This window comes from Perissodus microlepis, chromosome 23 (assembly GCF_051167445.1).
Source record: "Perissodus microlepis isolate ML-2025 ecotype Zambia chromosome 23, ASM5116744v1, whole genome shotgun sequence".
NCBI classification, from domain to species: Eukaryota; Metazoa; Chordata; class Actinopteri; order Cichliformes; family Cichlidae; genus Perissodus; species Perissodus microlepis.
Window position 1 is genome coordinate 8,265,446 of NC_140482.1, and position 22,623 is coordinate 8,288,068.

Genomic DNA, 22,623 nt, shown 5'->3' on the forward strand with positions numbered 1-22,623 from the left:
CACATTACCTCAACTTCTCGTTCTACTATCAACTGTGGTGTTGATACAATACCTGATTTCCTTTGCAGATTATGTAACCATTATGCAAGAACCTAAGTCTTGAAGGTCGGGCCTCATTACTACTGCAGGCCTTTCATATTAATCTGTCTTTAAAATGTTTGAAGTTCATTCGAGGCTTTAGATGTGCTTGCCAGTGATTGGGGGCAATATTTGGAGCATGCACTCCAAGCTGCTCATTCTTGTGGCTGAGCCAGCAAGGCCTCATTAAATGCAAAGGCAGACCAGAAAAAACAATATGAAGTGAAAGCTGATACCCATGTAAGTGCTTTTGAACCACTTTCGAAATCCGTTATTTTTTTGCTAATGTGTGGTGGCAACTCACAGCTAGAAAAATGTCGATAACCATTAAAACTATAGTTTATGGCTCTTGCTTGTTTTTTGGCAGTGGATGTTATTATTTTAAAAACACTGTGATTCCTATATCATATGAAACATAAATACCAGAATAATTCCTTAAAGTGCATATAAAACTGAAAAAAGGGTTTGTAAACTAACTCAAGCTGTGCGTTTTTGGACTAGAGTGTGTTGTGTAGTTCTTCCATGATACCAAGTGCATTAAATGTTGAAAGTCAACATAAAAATTGTTTTGAAAGGTAAACTGAGCCAAGTTTTCCATTTTGGATCCTTTTAGAAAGAATTCTCTGAGGGGGAAGTGTTGGACAGATTGTCCTGTGTGTGCTTTAAAAGAACAACACTGTTGTGTAACTTTGCTAATATGTGTATTTTGTTCTCTTTTGGTTTGATGGACTTGCATTTTACTAGAATCTATTACATGTCTTATTAAGTTCAACTTAATAAGAAACAATATGGTCAAATACATGCAACGTGGATGATAAATCTTTCCCTTACATATTGTCTTTATTAGGAACACTTTGCAACTATCGCCAGAACCCAGTAAACCCAATGATGATAAAATCTGAACTCTTCTGCAACAAATGTTAATGATTAGTTTTGAACAATTTACTCTGTTGAACTTTTAATTTTAGATGATGTTTAATCATCGGTCGATGTAATGATGTGGGAATTTTTTTAGATACCAATATCTGGTCATTTAAAAGTTTAAAAATCCAATATGCTGATCTGTTTGCCAATATTTAGTTTTTCTTCCAGACACATAAAATATGGAAGAGATTTCTCTAACATTTGTTATGTGTATTTATGTACCCATTTACTCCATCCATCCATCCATCCATTTTCTTCCGCTTATCCGGGGCCGGGTCGCGGGGGCAGCAGCCTAAGCAAAGAGGCCCAGACCTCCCTTTCCCCAGCCACCTCCTCCAGCTTATCCGGGGGAACACCAAGGCATTCCCAGGCCAGCCGAGAGATATAATCTCTCCAGCGTGTCCTGGGTCTGCCCCGGGGCCTCCTCCCGGTGGGACATGCCTGGAACACCTCACCCAGGAGGCGCCCAGGGGGCATCCTTGTCAGATACCCGAACCACCTCAGCTGGCTCCTTTCGATGTGGAGCAGCAGCGGCTCTACTCTGAGCCCCTCCCGGATGGCCGAACTTCTCACCCTATCTCTAAGGGAGAGGCCAGCCACCCTTCGGAGGAAGCTCATTTCTGCCGCTTGTATCCGCGATCTCGTTCTTTCGGTCACTACCCACAGCTCGTGGCCTTAGGTGAGGGTAGGGACGTAGATCGACCGGTAAATTGAGAGCTTCGCTTTTACACTCAGCTCCCTCTTCACCACGACGGACCGGTGCAGCGTCTGTATTACTGCAGCTGCAGCCCCAATCCGTCTGTCGATCTCCGGCTCCCTTCTCCCATCACTCGCGAACAAGACCCCGAGATACTTGAACTCCTCCACTTGGGGCAGGAACTCATCCCCGACCCGGAGTGGGCACTCCACCCTTTTCCGGCTGAGAACCATGGCCTCAGATTTGGAGGTGCTGATCCTCATTCCCGCTGCTTCACACTCGGCTGCGAACCGTTCCAGTGCGAGCTGGAGGCCCCCACCCGATGAACCCATTTACTCCAAAAATGTAAATGTCATTACATGTGTTTGTTACTCATGGCCATTATAAATACCAATACCAACACATTGCCAAATAGCTAATATAAACCCGTCACTCATATAAGTCAGTCTCAATACAGATCACACTGTTAGTCAAATTACTAGTTCTCTCAAGTTTAAAGGTTACTTTTTACCTCTAAGTGAAGCTATAAGGTAAATTTCGATTCAAGTTGTTTTGTTTTTTTAGTCAGCAGTTCAACATGATAAATGCATTATACAAACGAATTTTAAATAAATAACATAATAAAAATCTTAATTTTAAGAATGTTAAATGGCCTGTATTTGTATAGCGCTTTACTAGTCCCTAAGGACCCCAAAGCGCTTTACACATCCAGTCATCCACCCATTCACACTTTAAGAAGTCAAAAGTTTCAAGTTTTACAGAAGAACCCAAACAGAATGGAAAACTTCAGTCTGGTTAATGCCAAACAAATAAGATAAATAAATTTAAACTGTTTAAAAGAAATATACAAAAAAAATTAGGCGAACTTATTTCATAATACTTATGAAATGGAAAAAAAAAAAGACTTTTTATTGTCTTATTGCCCAGCCTGAATTTCATTGACATGTTTAAAAACCTGTTTTTCAAACTTTCTGCGTTCTTTTCCAACTACATATAGACAGTTATGTCCTAATCGCAGCAGCTGACCCTGTCGTTGGACTAGACTACATGGTATGATAATTGCATTTACTGCCATAACTTGCTGTTTTTATCACTATAATACTCCATCGGCATGAGCCCCCATACTGGAGGCTTATAATCTAATGTTTTAAAACTGCTGATTAGCCTGCTACTACTAAATTCCTTTCCCATTCACTATGTAAACTGTGTAGTGATAATAATTCAGTAGGTATGTTCCCCCAGGTGAAATCACAAGCAATCCAAAACAGGTGGAAAAACCCCTTAATTATCCGTGTGTGATGAGTACACATGCAAAAATGTCCGCAAACACACTAACGGCATCCACAAGCTGGGCTGTCTGGTAATTGTCTGCAGATGTGAACTTCGGGATTCAGGTCAGCAAAAGTAATGTAATACAATGCTTGAAGCCAATCTGTAGGCTTATAAACCATCAGACTGTTGAAAAATACTCATGCATTCCTCTAGTTCGGTGTTGTGGCACAGAAACTCTGCTTAAGGGTCATTTAAAGCCAGCCACTAACACCGAGGCAAAAGAAAACAAACTGAAGTAGCCCACGATGTGAACATTTGTGGAATGTTCCTTTATCGTGTTTGTATTTGCTCTAAGTGATCTCACAGGCCTTTGGTGCCTTCAAGGAATATTACTGCACTTATTCCACCATCGCAGTTTATACAAACCTGCACAAATGTCCAGGATAGTTTGTACATTTGAGATGTGTGCGTGGGTGTTGTGTATTAGAGAGAGTGATTGTTAAACAGTTGGTCCACGGACGTTCACAAAGACCTTCGCACTCAAATGGACATGGCTACCGTGACGTCACTAACTGGTTTCTGAAGTGGTGTTTTGAAGCCTTGAGATAAGCATTTTCGGTCTTGCCAACTTGATGATGTTTCAAAAAGTAGATGCGACATCTGCACACACATTTGCAATCAGCAAACCCCAGATAACCCTCCTTTCTGACACATAGCATGACCAAGATTTAGAAAGCTGATTTAGTCTTTGATCAGTATGACCGAAAATAAGTGACTAACACCATAAACTCTGCAGTGTTTCTAGAGGTCAGATCAGAAAACCTTTCTATAGATTTCTATTGGTATTTTGCAACCCGTGGAGCTACGTCCACCTTTTATACTCTACACTACTGTGTTGTTATTAGTATTATGTTTAAATGAGCAAAGGTGAGAATCACTAGGCACCCCACAATGTAATATTATTATATAGCATATACTGCAAATCATCACCTTTTTTTAGCTGCAAATTATGTCTTCAAAGTGTATCGGTATATGTTTTGCCCAATAATATACAGTTATCTCACTTTAGTTTTTTTTTTAATTCATTTATTTTGCCATAAATATTGCAATAAGTCAGTCTGATATCAGTCTGCGATTGAATGGGACCAAGATAGTAACTATATGCAATCTGCTTTTGATAGTACAGCAATGAAATGTAATACATTTTCAAAAATCACGTGTCTGTTGCTGTTTACATTGACAAAAAAATCACATTTAACAGAAATTCAAAATTAACTATTACATTTGCACTCAGCAACCTTCATGTTCTACGGGAATATAACCGGAATACAACCAGCCGGCAACCAGCCGAGTTGAGTCTCTTCACTTGTGCTAGTTGACAAGGACTCATTCAGACTGATGGCAACACGTTGGCAATCTGTTGGCAATCTGTTGGCAATTAGGCAGCAATTATCTACAAAGCTCTGACATTTTTGATAGTGATTACAGTCATTCCAAGTCAGACTCCAACTGTTTGCAGAAAGGTTGGCTTCTTTCAGGTGACCTGTGCAATCACCTTCGCATCAAAGGTGGTCGTGAGTGAGCAACATCCTTAAACTCTGGGCAACCATTCAGTCACCACAAGCTGTAGCCGGTCACAGAATGTGGGAAAAAAATACAATCACCAGGCAACCATCGACTTTTATTTATTTTGACGCAAGGAAGTTAATGTCCTATTTTTACTTGTGTGACTGAGATGTTAGCCAAAGTTACTTCCTAATTCAGAGCAAGCTAAGTATGTCCAGTGCTGGATGGTTTTTCAGTTGAACCAATTTAACCTCCTAAGATCCGAACTCTTTCTTGGGATGCATTTTTAATGTCTCTTTGCTATTTGGGCTGATTGGGACCTGATGAATGTAAAAACAAAGAAATACTCGATTTTTTATTTTTATTTTTACCTGATTTTGTTTCTGAGAAAAATGAGATCCACATATGAGGACATTCGCTTTAAATTTTGATAGGACAGTGGTAGTATAATGTTCTTGTAAGTGGATATCAGGCCCTTGTAGAGCAAAATTTAGTATTTTGGTCTAGGCAACCCAAATGGTAATTTCCACATATGTGGACGCCAGGTCCTAGGAGGTTAATGTAAGTTTGCTAGGCTAAATCTTTGCTCTCAGCATGGTGATTCATGAGATGAGCCCTCTCATTCCCAGAGTATATTAATTTATTAAAATATTGATATTGGGTGCCCCCCCCATCCTTAGAAATGAGTGAGTTTGTAAATATCGTGCTTTATTTGTCTGTCAGTTGTGTGTTGAATCCAAAAAGACTTAGCATGATAAAATAAATAAAACCACACAACTGAAATATGAACAAGGGTATGTAGAGAGACACTCAGTCCTTAACATTCAGCCTCTTATACTAAGGACACTGTCAGTAGCACTTGTGGACATGTGTATGCATACATTTCATTGATGACACACGGTCACAAGTCAATGGGAAACCAATGAAAAAAAAACAAAGCTACAGCAGTTTTTGTAATGCCACTTGCTTGAGGCCAAGAATGGTCACACTGATGCCTCTGTGGTATTGTAGGTGGAGTTACAGTGCTCAGATTCTGCATGCACTCATGCATATATCCAGGGACACACACAATTCTTATTAATGATATAATTTAAAAATGTGTTTCTCCAGTGAGTCTCTGAACCTAGCACGTGACTATGCCCTGATTTTGCAAAGTGGTTTTTATCGTGAGACCAACAAATGGGAGTTAGGGGATTGTCCTGTAGTAAATCGATCACAGATGACAGAATTCTGTGAGACATATTTTCTTTGAACCCCGCCTCCCAAAAAAAAAAAAAAAAAAAAAAAAACTAGAATGAGTCACCAAAAGTACCTGTGGTCTGGTCCAAATGATGTTTGGTTGTGGTACTAGACTGAGCAAAGAGCAAGTCATGTTGTGTATTATTTAGTAAATTATAGGAATGTATAATGACCAAAATGATCCGGTAATGCAAAAACAATCCAGTAGAGCATCAATTATTATAACCCCAGTCTTTATGTCATGTGCCACTAAACATACCTTTACACATTCTGTATAACTTTCATGATGTATTTAATTAACATCACATTGTGAGTGCACATTTGCAGGGTTATCATAACTGTTTCACCATGGTCATGGCATCTAATGATTTACGCAGTGCATCATAGCAACAAGTGTTCCAGTGCCTGAGTGCGTGCATGCGCGTGTGTATCTTCCAGGTGCGTTACCATAGTAATATTTCTCTCACTTCCTGGCTCTTTTGAGTTCTGTATGTATGTGTTGCCAAGGAAACTGACATAGTCTATTGCCTGAGGCTTTTACGCCATTTGTCCCATTGTCTAAAATAGAACAGAAACCACATGCTGCAGTTCAGTGTATGTCCAAATGGTATTAGTCATCTAACTGCATAGTGCTGGCCCAGTCAGCAGAGTCATTAATCTTTCCAGGGTAAAATCTGTCAGATGGGAGCACAAAGCAGCAGTAACACTGATAGCATAGCATTTGCTGAATCCAGTCCTTAACAGAAGCGTTAAACTAAGGCCTGCACACTTAAAAATATCTGGATGCTTGGTCTCATACTAATCCTTGTCTTTCTTCTTCCTTCACATAATATATTCAGTCATTTCTGCTGAAACAACAACAACAAAAAAGTAGTAAATAGCACCCGTTAAACTTTAAATTATCTGATTAGATCTGCCCAGCCATTCCAGCAAACAGCCAATTGGAGGCTTTACAATACAAGCCAGCGTGAAAGAAGGAGCTGGGGTAAGAGGTGGCTTGCAAAGTGGCTTGCATCAGCTGTGCACAGGCTAAAGCTGCTCATGATTCAGTCATGCTAGACTAAAAGGTGATTGGCACCTGTCTCCAAACAATTGTGGTCTGACTCAGACTGACTGCTGTAACTCAGGCAAATTGCCAACACGTGTCCAGCCGCTGTTTTTGCAAGTTTGACTAAATAGTAAGTATAATAGGAAGGCGGGAAATTGGTGTAATGATATCCCCTGAGCTTGACTTTTACATGCAAAAACTATGGCTGTTACTTATGTCTGTTGCTCTGAAGTCCAGTTGGATGTCTGATTTGGTTAAACTTGGTGCTGGCTCTTTAAGGCCAAAATGGATTCCAACCCAGTATTTTTTGCTCTTTATGGTTGAACACTAATGTGAAAAAATAGTTTTCAAACATGTTGTATCTTTTTTTTTCCATAATTAGCAGACTTTGGTGCACAACAGGGAGGGGTAATAACTGACGTAAATATTGAGCTTTTTTTCTTGGATTTTTGTGCCCTGAATGGACTTACTATTCTACAGATGGATATCAGATGGATGAATATCATCACCAAGGAATTGGTATTCCTTTACCTCAATGTTATTTAAGCATGGAAAATACTAAAATAATTTAAAGTTACTGTTAATTTAAAGAAACATGCAGTGTAAATAGATAGAATTGATGCTGGTGCACCAGTTTTGGTTGGGACATATTCAATCATTGTTGGCCAGAAGAGTGGCCAACCATGAGCCAGAGCATCAAGTAGGAATTATGGTTAAAAAGAAAGTTTTTTAATGATGTAGATGGTAAGAAAATTCAACGCACATTTACTATGTTTTTTTTTCTTTTGGACACATTAAACAAACAGATTTATATTTGTTATTTATAGTTATTTCCTTCTCGTTTACACTCTTACAAGTATTAGCGTATCATGCTGAAGTAAGCATGTCTTCTGCAATCTTGAATTCTTTGAGCAAAGTGTTGGACAGATTGTCCTGACCTGTGTGCAACACTATTGAACAACACTATTGTGTAACTTTGCTATTTTCTGAGCATATTTTGGCGTGCTGGCGTTGCATTTTACTAGGCTCTATTGCACGTCTCATTCATGCATGTTCAGCTTAATAGGAAATAATATGGTCAAATGTGGTCAATGTGGAATTCATATTCTGCAAAGAATAATAACTCTTTCACTGACATATTCTCTTGATTAGGATCACTACATCTACTGTCATGGTTTGAAGACCAAAACTCCCTAAACCCAGTGTGTGTTTTAAAGTTAAAATCTTAATTTTCTACAATGAATATTAAATACAAATTTAGAGAGATTTGCTCAAAACAAAGTTGAAGGGTGTTTCTTTTGTCTCTTTTTTCTTTTAGTAATCAGCTATTATAAATGTGATACCGATGAATTGGCTAATAGCGCTAATATTGGCAGATAATACAGCCCTATAATGTACTTTTACTACTATAAATGCACATACACAACATATTATCTTATTTAACCTCCTAGGACCTGGTGTCCACATATGTGGACATCACATTTTGGGTTATTTAGACCAAAATATTCAATTTTGCTATACAAGGGCCTGATATCCACTTACGAAGACATTATACTGCTACTGTTCTATCGAAATTTTAAACGAATATCCTCATAAGTGGCTCTCATTTTTCTTAGAAACAAAAATCAGGTAAAACAAAAAATCAGGTAATTCTTTGTTTTTACATTCATTGGGTCCCAATATGCCCAAATATCAAAGAGAAATCAAAAATGCATGCCAGAATTCGTGTCTTAGGAGGTTAAGAGTTGAATTGTACAAGGCAACTTTGGTTTATACCTTTGAATGAATGACAGACAGGCCGTCAGCTCACTGTGACCAGAGTCCAGCAGTGATAGCAGGACTTGGTCTCCCTCCCTCGGCTCTTCTGTCAGCATTCCACAGTTTTCATAGCTCGACACTTAAGAGCCGAAGCTCATCTGTCTTGTTCAGAGATCCCGCTGAGCAGAACCAGGTCGACCGAGGACAGGCCTCTTTTTTTTTTATTTACTTTTTTTATAACATCGTTCCAACAGCTTGTCTTTTCTTTTGTTGTATGTGTGTGCCCTCTGAAGTGAAGCGGGCTGAAAAAGGGTTTCCTCAGTCAGCGATAAGGAATGGCGGTACACAGGCGTGCACTGACAAAAAATATGCAGAACAGCTGTGCTGGATAAAATGCTTTCTGAAAGGGGGGCAACATGCAACTCGCTTCACTCGCTCACTCGCACACAAAGTCATTTGGCTCTCCAGGTTGCCTGTATCCACATCATGTTTTCCTTCCATGGCTGAATGATGGCTCTGTTGCCTCACTGCACTGACTGGGGTCAAATAACAAGCGAGCTGACAGCAGGGAGGGTTGAATGGCTTCAGGAAAATATTGTTGATAGAGGCCCAAATATGAAAAGTTAAGTCTTCATGGTGTCTCATTTTTCTTCTACATACCATGCGTAAACATCAGTCAGATGAAAATTTAAACAGGGATCTAATAAGAAAAAGAAAATGCTCATTCCTGCATAAATGCAGACACATTGCACACTGTTAAGCCCTCAGTCTGGTTAAGGCATTAGGTAAATTGACACACAGGAATGCATGAATTGATATTCAGATGGCTGAAACGTTCAAAACCAATGCTGTCTCAGAATCTCCAGTATTTAATTACGTTTTACATCAGTTCAGTTTCATCCTGATCGCAGATAAAGCCCAACCTGGAAGGTAAATATGCTCATTTTGAATCCAGGGCACATATTGTAGATCCATCAGTATAGGGCCAGCTTAAGATGTCCCCAATTGCTCCTTAGAACTAGAATAGAGGAGTGTCTTCCAAAGCACGTGATGTCTTTATTCGTCTTTGTAGGCTACATCAGCAGTACAGTAGGTTTAATCAGCTTCACGTTCATTAGTTTTTAAACATTTGGTGCTAAATAAACTAAGTCCCATAAACTTAATTATTTCCATACGCAATCAGGGATCAAGACATTTTACCCAAGTAAAAAGGTTTTAGAGGTCCTTCTCCTGGAATAGATTAAAACCTTCTGTAAATCTACAAATTAGTCCACACCTCACACCTCTGCTTCTTTTCTGCAGCTTGCTGCTGCCTGGCTCTTTGCGTCTGTGAGCCCGACTTCATCACAAGTTGGCTGACCACATCAAAGAAGAACAGCTCTGTTTTGCATTGCTAAAGTGTGCTTTGTAAAGCAGGAGAGGAAAACCCGGTGAAGTGAGCGTTAGTTGGCAAGATTAGTGAGGTGGAAGCAGACATGGAGCGCACCAAAATTATAGAAGATATTTTAACGATGCAATTTTATTTATATAGCACCAAATCACCAAAACAATCTGTGCTTTATATTGTAGGGTAAAGAGCCTATAGTAATACAGAGAAAACTTCAACAATCGGGCAACCTCTTTTGAGCAAGTGCTCGGTGACAGGTGGAAGGAAAAACTCCCTTTTAATAGGAAAGAGGAGAGAAAGACAGGAGAAAAGGCATGCAGCCACTGAGCTGACTGCTTGATTCACTTGTATCTCCTATCATATGAAAACATACTATATGGAAAGTGAATAAAGTTAAGAACAGGATTGTCACTGGAGGGTTCAATCAACAATCGAGTTACCTGACGAGGAACCATATTCGATACACATAGATACTGACAGGATGGCATTTAACTCCCAACCGCAGCCCTAATCCTAACCATATGATAACTTATGTCGTAACTTCTCTGACCTGGACTTGCAACATAAAAATTGAAAATTGGTGCATCTTTATATGAAAACCGATAAAAATCAGCAATGCAATGTAAAATGACATGAAATGGTTCCATGTTCCCATACTGTTAATATTCCTTTTGGTATAAGTTTTGTCTCACTTGTCCTTCCCAGGGGGATTTCACCTGGAGCAGCCTGTCGGGGCGGAGCGTGCGTCTGATGCCAGTTGCCATCCAAAGCCTGTCAGAGCTGGAGAGGGCCCGGCTACAGGAAGTGGCCTTCTCCCGTTTACACCAGGACTATGACTTGGGATGTCAGATAACCATGCCAAAAGGTGGGGATTGTTTTGTTCTTTTTAATGCATACTGTAGACTTGAGTTAAACAGCATCACATCATTTTTATATTTAAATCAGTATATCCAACCCATTCAGAGCTAACAAAGTGCTTTGGATAACATCAGGGTTTTGAGAACCTGACAGTTATATGACTGTTACCAAACCAAATGCATGTATTATTGCCTCCAGGACTCTTCTGTGTTACATGCGCTACAAACTGATATGCTTGACCTGGGTTTGTAGTGCAAGCTTGTCCAGATATCTTTAATTGTTCCATAAAGTACAGCCAATGCTCAAGTCCCTGACCACATCCCTAAGTGTATTGAAGGGAAGTCGTGTATGGTCTATGCTTGGGGAAGTTGTGACAACACACGAAAGATATAAGCCTTATTTCACATAGGGATTGGTTGCTTCCTGTTCGCCTTGGTATCTGTTGACCTCCCGTCCTCATAACGACATGAAACTCCCTTTCCGCTGTGGCAGAGGCCAAGTGCAGCCACTGTAAATGCTATTTAAAAAGTCTTAGGGTGTGCACAACAGTGATATAGTTGACCTTATTGTTCCGTGTTTTGCTCTTGTAAACCAGATAATTAAGCTTTTGCTAAACTTGGATTAATTTGTCAAATCTTCTCATTTTCCAAACACGGACAGAGAACTGCAGTGAGACTGCTGGAGTTGGTGGTTTTCCACTGGTCTCGCCCAGCCTAAAAATGTCCACATGCATCAGTTTTTAGATCTCAGAGAAAACAAATATAATCCCACCCAATTTAGAATATAAGTTTGCAAATTTTAATAAATGTAAACCCTTACTGGACTTGTCAGTGATGTAATTTTAGCTCTGTAGTCCTGAAGTCGATCAGTATGGAGTTCAGAAATACGCAGATATGCAGTCCTGTTAAAACTAGGTACACCTTTACTGTTTCCATAGGAATTAAGTGGAGAAGTGGCATCCAGGTGCTGCTAATTAGATGCATTTGCTTAACTTGGGGTGTCCAACTCCAGGCCTCAAGGGCTGGTGTCCTGCAGGTTTTAGATATCACCCTGGGTCAACACACCTGAATCAAACGATTAGTTCATTACCAGGTTTCTGGTGAACTTCAAGACATGTTGAGGAGGTAATTTACCCTTTAAATCAGCTGTGTTGGATCAAGGACACATCTAAAACCCACTGGCCCTTGAGGCCTGGAGTTGGACACCCCTGGCTTAACTGATCATCATCAAGCCCTCTATAAAAGCAGACGTTTAAGCAGTTTTAGCATTCAAGCATGTGTTAATATAATGCCACGATCTTCCCAGGAGTGAATATCAAAGCAAATTCATCCTATGTTGCCTATTGCAGCCACGGGTTCTGAGTACCTTGCAGTCATTATGCTCACCATGAACTTCTCTGTATATTCTAGAGGCCATGTGTCCGAAGGCTAAAGCTCGACTGAAATTGAATCATACAACAGGTCAATGATCCCAAATCTACAGCAGATTCTCTGAAAAAGAAAAGAATCAAGGTTTTGCCAGGAGTGATCCAAGATTCTTCCACAGCGATGTGGGATACTGATAATGTACAAAAAATTATTAATTCAAGTTATTGCTGCTGAAGTTGGTTCTACAAGCTACTGGATCATGGGTTGGGCTTAGTTTTTCACAACAGTGAATGTTATTTTTCACATGGCTGCATAACATGAACGCAGCTTTCATGACCTCACCCACTAATTCGTCAAGGCTCGCCTTGAAAGATTGGGCAAAGTCTTTTAACAGTTGGTCTGTTAATGTTTTTAAAGTAGTCGTGTTACTCACGTATACGGAAGGTCTTACAAACCACAAAGTATCGAGTCCCTAAATTCAACCCTGCTTTATCATCTTTTTTTAGTATCACGGGCACCACGATTACCCAATTAAGAAGTCATTCGTCTTTCAGTTTCATCAACTTGCATATTAACTCATGCAAACGACACATGTTAAAATTGACCTTGTAATGGCAATCCCCACATTTCTCAGTTGACTCTTTTTGGGGCAGCTAGCACTTTTTTTTGCATTCTGCTGTTCTTTACAGTTACTTTAATCTTGCAAGGTAATAATCAATAAAAATAACAGCTAAAACTCACAATATCATATGACATCAGAATTTTGAATCGGTTTCTGCTACAAGCTAAGGTGCACAAAGGGGCACAGTGAGGGTAGCATTGTGCACTATATCAGTTGAGTGGGTGCCGTAGCAGCACTATAGTGCAGTGAGTGGATTATCTGGGGCTTGCATTCCAGCTGAAGGTTAAACCTCTCCCCAGCATGATTTAATACGTACTTGTCTGCGTTGCTTATGAATTCCAGAGCCCCTGACGGCCGCCATGTGGAAGCAAGAGAAATATTTCAACTGTGTGAGATTTTGTGTGCGTGCCCGGTCGCTGTTTCGGCTCCGCTATAACGTGCGTTTTGTGTCTGATATTTATCCGAGAGGCAGGAATCATGTTTCTAGGGTTTCTTCGAGAACGGGGAGAGGATTAAAGGAAGACAGAAGCTGGGAAGACAAGGCGGGATGGGATGAGAAAAAGGCAGCAAAGGTTCATCGTACGACTTCACAACTGGCTGCGAGCTGAGGAGAGGAGTGTGCCGTTTTCGGGGGGATTTCCGCAAGGCTTTTGGAAATCATCTGTCAAAAATCCAAACCATTTCCTCTGTCTTCCTCTCCCTGCTCACTCTTGCTGCCCCCGCTTTCAATCACAACATCTGCTTTCTTTCTCGCGGTATCTCACGCCCCTCACTGTTTTCACCTACTTTTCTCCCAGACTTTGTGCTTCTGCTGCGCTTAAAGTTTCAGGCCAGGTTAAATGGATCAGAAACCTGACATAACCTGCCAGCACCACCATCAAGCACATTATGTGCACTGGATGCAGTTCCCTCATCCCCCCTCCAAGTGACTCATTTGACACAGCTGTAAGGGAACATCTGCGGTTGCTACACCGGCAGATCGAGGCTCCGCGAATTAGTCCAGAAAGATCTCACGTGTTAAAAGGACTGCGTTTTTATAGCAGAGTGACAGAACGATAACATTAAAAGTTGCTGAGGTTTCCACAAAACTGACATTCCTCGCCACAAGATGAGGATCCCAAGACTTTCAAGTCTCACGTGGCGCAGCTTCCACAGTTTCCTGATCGTCAGTCAGCAAATTCAGGAGCCATTCATCATGTTGACGGCCGACAAAACGGCTTCCTCTTTTCAAAGAATTGCGGTCAAATACCTCGATGGAAAGCTCACATGTGGACATTGATGTCCTTTTTAGGATGGAGATTTTTTTTATTTTTGTTAAGTTAAAGCCCATCAGCTGCTTCTCTAAAGATCACTATGAAAGTAAATGCAGTGAATGGGGGCAATGCTGTGCTCTTAATGTAGAAAAGGGTTTGTGTATATGCGCCCATATATGGTGCTGTGACATGTACTGCTGTCTGAGGTAAGAAAAGCCTTACATATACTTGGTAATTTAGATAAAAACTATAAGTGATTTAATGTGTTTTCATAGTAATTTTTTCCTGTGCTGACTACTACTGTTGCTGACCCTGTCTGACAGCTCCATTAAATGGATTTGAGTGCATGGATACCTCACCTCCCTCCCCCACCACAGAAGTTAATTCATGTCTGCATTCCTGACATAAGCTTATTAAATATAATAATCCAGATAAGAAAGAGCAGATATGGGAATCGTTTGTTTCAGGTGATTTATTTTGGCCCTTTTTCCCTCCATGTGCAGATGGACAGAAGAGGAAAAAGTCACTGAGAAGGAAGTTGGACTCGCTCGCAAAAGAGAAAAGCAAAGACAAAGGTACGCCAAGTTCTTTTAACACACACTCTGATATTTTGCCATTTCACAGGCTTTTCTCCCTCTGCGTCTCTTTGCCTTCAGTTGTTTTTGTCACGACTGTCTCCATCCCCCCTCCCTCCCCCCTCCCTCCCTCCACCCAACCAGTGAGACATAGGGGTCCAGTCTGTGGTCTCCACCCCTCAGGCAGGTGAACAGGGAGGTTACAAAAACAGTTTCTGTTTACTGGGCTTCAACAGTTTATATTTAGCTTTAGTGGAGCGACTCCTTGTAAGGGGACTGGCTCTGAGGATCAGCCACTGTGCTGCGCTAAGCAAACCCTGCATATTTGGCAGGAAGAGCAAAAAACTTAGTCTAAGACGATAAAGTGGAGAGCGAAGTGAACTGTAAAATGAAAATGGGATCTTGTTACAGAATGTGTGAGAACACTTAATGATAAGGAAAAGTGCTACTGTTAAGGTGATATATGAACAAAGCTAATTACTAGCTAATTAGTAATGACTAGGGTGACCAACCGTCCTCTTTTCCCCGAACATGTCCACTTTTCACGTTCGGTCCGGGGCGATTTTTGAGACTAATGAAAATGTCCGGATTTTCCTACAGAGGGCCCATATGTGTGACTTCATCCCTGAGCAGCTGCTTTGTGAGTGGTTGCTCTGCGCTCACAGACGGGACAGACTGTGTGCATCAGTGCCTATTGATGTTTAAAAGATGCCAAAGCACAACTGCAGCTTTTCAGACGAACTGCAAAAAAAATTCCCTCATAGCCTCGTATTTTTCTGTGGCCTTATTTCTGTACCATTATTTAATTCTATTTTTTTATTTCACCATTCATTAACCGCACAGAGAAGGCATTGTTTAAATATGTTAAAATTTTCTTTAAGCAAACAGTATCATTAAAGTTCTTCATGACTGGGCCAAGTGTCCTCTTTTTTGGAAATCAAAATATGGTCACCCTAGTAATGACAAAACATTACATGCAATTAAAGTTTGTTAAAGACAGCATTTTGAGTGCTTAGTCATTAGCTACTGCTAGCATACTTGGTTAGCAGACAGTTAGCATAAAGCTAGCAGCAAGAAAAACATGTTTATTTCCACTGTAAATTTGGACATTTTAACCCAGGAGTCTATGGGGTGGCATTTGGAGTCAACCTCCTGAATGAAAAACACACCTGAGTTTATAAAGCTTTTTAAATCAGAGACAAAAAACACAATAAATTTACTCGTAACTGCTAAAGCCAGCATGGCAGTGCATAGTTAAAAGATGCAAAACAGCAGCCAAAACACAAAAATGTTTTCCAGGTTTTAGAGAGTGAGTGTTAGGTTGGCATGTAAATAATGCACATGCTTCGATCAACGCTTATTGCTTATAACGTCTGTCAGATGTTATAAGTAATATAGTGTTATAAGTCCGGTTGTTATCAAGTGATGCATGGTGGGCTTAGCTTTAAACTGAGCCCAGAAGGCTTGATTTATGCATGGTTTCAAGAACAAAAGAATTCTAAGTCCTCTCTGCAAGAGAGAAACAGAGGGGGGAAAAGAAAATTGTGTCTCTGGTGATGCTGCTGCAGTAATCTGATCTGTAGACATGTGATGGTCAAACACCAGCCAAAACTGCATTTGCAAATGGTTTAATAACTGCTACAGTCTCTTTTGTTAAAAGCGGATGTTTTACCTCAGACAATTCAATTCAATTTCAATTCAATTCAATTTTATTTATATAGCGCCAAATCACAACAAAAGTCGCCTCAAGGCGCTTCATAGATACAGAGAAAAACCCAACAATCATATGACCCCCTATGAGCAAGCACTTTGGCGACAGTGGGAAGGAAAAACTCCCTTTTAACAGGAAGAAACCTCCGGCAGAACCAGGCTCAGGGAGGGGCGGCCATCTGCTGCGACCGGTTGGGGTGAGAGAAGGAAGACAGGATAAAAGACATGCTGTGGAAGAGAGACAGAGGTTAATAACAGATATGATTCAATGCAGAGAGGTCTATTAATACATAGTGAGTGAGAAAGGTGACTGGAAAGGAAAAACTCAATGCATCATGGGAATCCCCCGGCAGCCTACGTCTATTGCAGCATAACTAAGGGAGGATTCAGGGTCACCTGGTCCAGCCCTAACTATATGCTTTAGCAAAAAGGAAAGTTTTAAGCCTAATCTTAAAAGTAGAGATAGTTTCTGTCTCCCGAATCCAAACTGGAAGCTGGTTCCACAGAAGAGGGGCCTGAAAACTGAAGGCTCTGCCTCCCATTCTACTTTTAAATACTCTAGGAACAACAAGTAGGCCTGCAGAGCGAGAGCGAAGTGCTCTAATAGGGTGATATGGTACTACAAGGTCATTAAGATAAGATGGGGCCTGATTATTTAAGACCTCGTATGTGAGGAGCAGGATTTTGAATTCAATTCTGGATTTAACAGGAAGCCAATGAAGGGAAGCCAAAACAGGAGAAATATGCTCTCTCCTTCTAGTCCCTGTCAGTACTCTTGCTGCAGCATTTTGGATTAGCTGAAGGCTTTTCAGTGAGTTTTTTGGACATCCTGATAATAATGAATTACAGTAGTCCAGCCTGGAAGTAATAAATGCATGAACTAGTTTTTCAGCGTCACTCTGAGACAGGATATTTCTAATTTTAGAGATGTTGCGCAAATGGAAGAAAGCAGTCTTACATATTTGTTTAATATGTGCGTTGAAGGACATGTCCTGGTCAAAAATGACTCCAAGGTTCCTCACAGCGTTACTGGAGGCCAAGGTAATGCCATCCAGAGTATGAATCTGGTTAGATACCATATTTCTAAGATTTTCAGGGCCGAGTACAATAACCTCAGTTTTATCTGAATTAAGAAGCAGAAAGTTAGCGGCCATCCAGGTCTTTATGTCTTTAAGACATTCCTGCAGTTTAACTAATTGGTGTGTGTTATCTGGCTTCATGGACAGATAGAGCTGGGTGTCATCTGCATAGCAGTGAAAATGTATGCTATGTCTTCTAATGATGCTGCCTAAGGGAAGCATGTATAATGTAAACAGAATTGGTCCTAGCACTGAACCCTGTGGAACTCCATAATTAACCTCAGCGTGTGAAGAGGACTCTCCATTTACATGCACAAATTGGAGTCTATTAGATAGATATGATACAAACCACTGCAGCACAGTACCTGTAATACCTACAGCATGTTCTAATCGCTCTAATAGGATATTATGGTCGACAGTATCGAACGCTGCACTGAGGTCTAGCAGGACAAGCACAGAGATGAGTCCACTGTCAGAGGCCATAAGAAGATCATTTGTAACCTTCACTAAAGCTGTTTCTGTGCTGTGATGAGCTCTGAAACCTGACAACATCAAGCAAGTTGTCATTCTAAGGAAAAGACACACTAATTGGTCTCAACTATGTCTTGCTGTATTGTGCCGGGAGTTGAGCATTTACTACTTCCTGAAGCTGTGAGATGACTCCTGAATGAACTTAGACCAGTTAATGTAACTGGTGACGTGAAAAACCAAGTGCTGAAAATCAAGTGTGTGTTCCTGAGACGCCAAAGGTCTCAAAATGGAAGATTTATAAAGATCTGACATGGTTTGATGAACGTGGTTTAGCTGCTCATCACGTCTATGTTATGGGGTTTAGAGACTGGATATAAGCACGTGCGCTTGTGTATGTGTTGGATATTTAAGCGACTGTAGAGCAAACTGTTTGTGCCACAGTGTTGTTCATAAACCACAGCCTTTCACTTGTGGTTGTGGACTGCATTTTGCTTTCCCTCTCCTCTGTCTTCCTTTGCCTCTTTTCTTCACTCCGGCTCTCTCTCACACACACACACTGCACAGCTGGACAAGTTTTTTTTTCTTCCTCCCCCCCCTCAGCTGTTGGCTCAGCCCTTAGGATTGTGTGTAAATGGAATATATAGCCTGCAATAGCCCAGTATGACATAATTCCTCTCTGAAGGCAGCACTGCACGTAATTGGGCCCTCGCATGTGTGCATCCATCAGAAGTACATGAGAAGCTGATGACTGTTTTAAACTTTAAAAACGTTAAAGACTTTAACTTTTCAGTCTTGCAGCTTCGAATGAGCAAAAATCTAGCCTGACTCATCGGATGCTGACTGTCGGCATGACCACCAAGCATTTCTCTGTGCCAGCTCTGCTTGCAGAAACGGCACAATCCGTCACAGCAAACGACATATTCCGAGAGGCAGCGTTACAACTGGACTATCAGAGGAGCACGTGAATGCAGGGTTGCTATTTTGCAGTTGTGCCATCACTGAATTCTGGGCTTATGTAAGACTAGGGTAAATGGAGCAAAGGAATAACAAGTAACTATTATTCATATCGAGTATGTGTCAAAGCTGCGCACCAACTGAAGTTGACCTCGTCGTGGGTGAGCGTCATCAAAGTTGTGTTATTTCTGTCAGAGGCCCCTAGAATTAGTGGGCTGTCGTAGCCAGATTTACGTCGGTTGACTTTCTGTGATGTCTTATTTTGGAAAACAGATGTAGTTCTTTAGTAGTGCCATAAAAGTTTTACTGATATAGTTAATGTGGTTTGAGATGCCTCCATTGCATGTGTGTAAAAGGCAGGCTGCAGCAGAAGTGATAAAGCTGTTAACTGTTTATGCTGGAGAGCTATTTTTGGATGTTGGTAAGGAGCTTCTTTTTTCCATTTCTTCATGGAGCTAATATTAGTTCAGTTACCCTAACCTTTTGTTGTTTTCTTTCCTGTTTTTCCCTCTCTCGTCTCCCAACATCTTTTGGCTCTTTTTCACAGAATTCATACCCCAGGCCTTTAGTATACCCCTGTCCCAGGTCATCGCCAACGACAGAGCTCACAGGCAGCGACAGGATTCTTTTCGTCAGGACCCTCCACAGCGGGAGGAGCACAAAGACTCCTCAGACCTCGTATCGTCCATTTTACAGGTCCGTCAGCTCGTCTGTATGGCTCTCCCTTTGTGTGTTCAGTCTTGTAATTCCCATCTTCAGTCTTGGGAACATTTGGGACAAATGTATTTGCACTCCAGAGAATAGATTGAACTCTTAAATCATGTGTCCTGCAGTTTGCCACCAAGCGGCCGTCCAACAAGGAGTTATCCAGCAGTAACTCGTCGCTAAGTTCCACATCAGAAACGGCTAATGAGTCAACATCGCCCAACACCCCTGAAGCTGCCCCACGAGCGCGCAGGAGGGTGAGGCATTGAAATTCATCATAGCCTGAGCCGCCCGCACAGATCAAGTGGAGGTTTTTTTTCTATTCAGCCGGGTTTGTTGATTATCCTCTAGGGAGGCATGTCAGTGGACTCCATCACAGACCTAGACGACAACCAGTCCCGCTTGCTTGAGGCGCTGCAGCTCTCTCTGCCAGCTGAAACGCCGAGTAAAAAAGAGAAGCACAGGGACAAAAGGCTGAGCCTGAATCCCATTTACCGTCAGGTGCCACGTGTCGTCGATAGTTGCTGTCAGCACATCGAAAAATATGGTGAGCAGCTGCTTAATCGCTCATACAAACCCCCCAAAAATCAGGATCCTGTTTGAAATGTAAATAAAAAAAGAACGCAGGTTGGAAATCTCATAAACCCATATTTTAACCATGATAGAACATACATATTTAATGTTTAAACAGAGAAAATGTACTATTTAGGGGAAAACAAGCAACATCAATTTGACTTGGGTGGCAGAAACATGCCTTAAAAAAGTAGGGACCGGACCATGTTTTCCACTGTGTAGCATTACCTGTTCTTTTAACAACAGTCTGTAAATGTCTGGGAACTGAGGAGACCAGTTGCTGGACTTCTTGTCTGGTATGGGATTCTAGTTCAAACTTGGTTCTTCTTTGTCGTATGTTTTGTTTTACGATACCCTAAATGTTTTCAGCTGGACTTCAGGCAGGCCAGTTCAGCATCCAGACACTTCTACTTTGACGCCATGCTGTTGTAATAAATACAGCATATGGATCCTCTTACTGAATTATGAATTTATTATGAATAGGGCTTCCTTGAAAAAGATGTTATCTGAATGGGAGCATATGTTGATCTAAAACCTGTATAAACATTTCTGCAAGTGTTCCTGAGCTCATGCTCTCCAACACAGAATAATACCGTTTTTTAATGCAGTATCACCTGAGGGCACGAGGTTCAGGGGCATCCAGTAAATTTTCCTTGTTCTTTTGCGTGCAGAGTTTTGTACAAATTCTAAGTCTTAACAATTTCACATTGAGCAACATTAATCTTTTCAGAATTTATAGATGCAGCTTTACTTCTAAGAAACTCTCTCTTTTTACACCCAATGATGTTACTGGCCTGTTGCCAATTAACCTAATTAGCTGAAAAAGCGTTACTTTTCCAGCCTTTTCTTGCAACTATTCCAACTTTTTTGAGATGTGTTGCTGCATCAAATTCAAAATGGGCTGATATTTTTCATAAAACAGTAAAATGTCTCACTTTAAACATTTGATACGTTTTCTGTGTCCCTGCCTCTTCAGAATTGGGACTCTACATTTACCAAGCCATGTCTGATTTCTCTTATTTCTGCACTTTTACTACTTCAGGTTTGCACACTGTGGGGATCTTTAGAGTTGGAAGCTCCAAGAAGAGAGTCCGACAGGTCAGTATTCTGTCCATGTAGTAAAATATATTCCTTCATGTGGTATAACATCTCTCACAGGCCCTTAATTGGGTTGTTTTATACTCATCAGTAACCCATTGTCCTTTATATGAAAGTATCATTTTATGACATCCACAAACAAGATGCACAGCGCCATGCTAAAAAGCCCAACAATAAATCAGAGGCCTGTTTTGTAGAAAGTGAAAGTTTCTGGTGTGAAATGTTCTTCACACTTCTCTTTCCTTTCACAAGAGTCAACACCAACAAACAAAATGTTGTTGCCAAGAATAGAACGTGTTAAAACCAGCACATTGCACTAAAATGTGCCATTTAAGCTAGAAAAGCTTGATCTACTGAATTTTCCAGCCTCACAGTGATCCAGCAGAGCTTATTCTCATTATTCAAGCAAATATGAAGTTATTCTACAAACTCCTACACCGCTCATTATCCGTTACCTTTGACTCGAATGAACACACAGTGAAAGAATGAATAAATCGGGGTTAAACGAAATGGAGCAATCAGTGTGGGTTGTATAATTTTTTATATAATCTGTTGCGTGTTTTGTTGGCATGTAGTTGCACTTGTAGCGGTTACAGAAAACTAAAGGCACTTAGGGAGGGGAGGTTACTCATTCACTGACAGCCTCTGAGAAAACATCTGTGACTTTCAGGTCTCCATCATAGCAGAGGTGTGGTGACTGAGATGAAACAAAGGCTAGTTTTGTCGTAAGAATTTTTGCTAAATGTTAAGCTTAAGGTACAATGAGCAGATGTTCGACGCTCTAGAGCACAATTAACTAGTTTGTACATCAGCTAAGTTGCACTTTGCAACCTGTTCTGCAAGTCACGTGATGGCTAATGATGGCTCATCGCGTGATACAATAATTTTTTTTTTATCAGAGTTTTTCAAATTGACAGTATCATTGTTATGGAGACCAGCTAACAAAAAAAGAAAAAAATATATGCTTTTTAAAAAATAAAATATGTTGCCATTACCTGCGTATCAATATATAGGGTCTTTAAGCAATGCACAGGTTTTTTTAGTGTAGGAAGTGTTTCGATTTCTATTTGTAGTCTGTCTATAGTTTGAGTGCTATTGACCAATCACATTTGAGCAGACTGTAAAAGACAAAAGGACTTATTAATTTAATTTGCTGTACATTTCGTGTAAAAACGACCACATTAGTGAACGTGCAGACAACCCATTGTCATGGCAACAAAATAGGCTTTGTAATTTTGAAGAAGTCATCCAAAGGTCACATGGAAGAGATTTTAATCTGTACTGGTAAAACGAGTTTGAGCTGAGAGTCGAGCAGGTCCCTTGGAGGACCAGAAGGAAGTGAGTTTCTGTGGGCGTGTGCACTACCTAGAATATAATGTCCATTGTTGT

At 40.7% G+C, this 22,623-nt stretch overlaps 1 protein-coding gene across 3 annotated transcripts in view; it reads left to right on the forward strand.

The window, feature by feature from the left end:
• LOC146360917 (rho GTPase-activating protein 6-like) overlaps window positions 1–22,623 on the forward strand; it is a 115,955-nt gene that overhangs the window by 80,597 nt on the left and 12,735 nt on the right. For all 3 annotated transcript variants that reach the window (XM_084922282.1, XM_084922284.1, XM_084922285.1), the window contains exons 2-7: window positions 10,675–10,834; window positions 14,573–14,644; window positions 19,406–19,554; window positions 19,692–19,820; window positions 19,915–20,110; window positions 21,179–21,234. In XM_084922282.1, coding sequence (XP_084778408.1) covers window positions 10,675–10,834; window positions 14,573–14,644; window positions 19,406–19,554; window positions 19,692–19,820; window positions 19,915–20,110; window positions 21,179–21,234 — 762 coding nt within the window. The remainder of the gene's footprint in view (window positions 1–10,674; window positions 10,835–14,572; window positions 14,645–19,405; window positions 19,555–19,691; window positions 19,821–19,914; window positions 20,111–21,178; window positions 21,235–22,623) is intronic.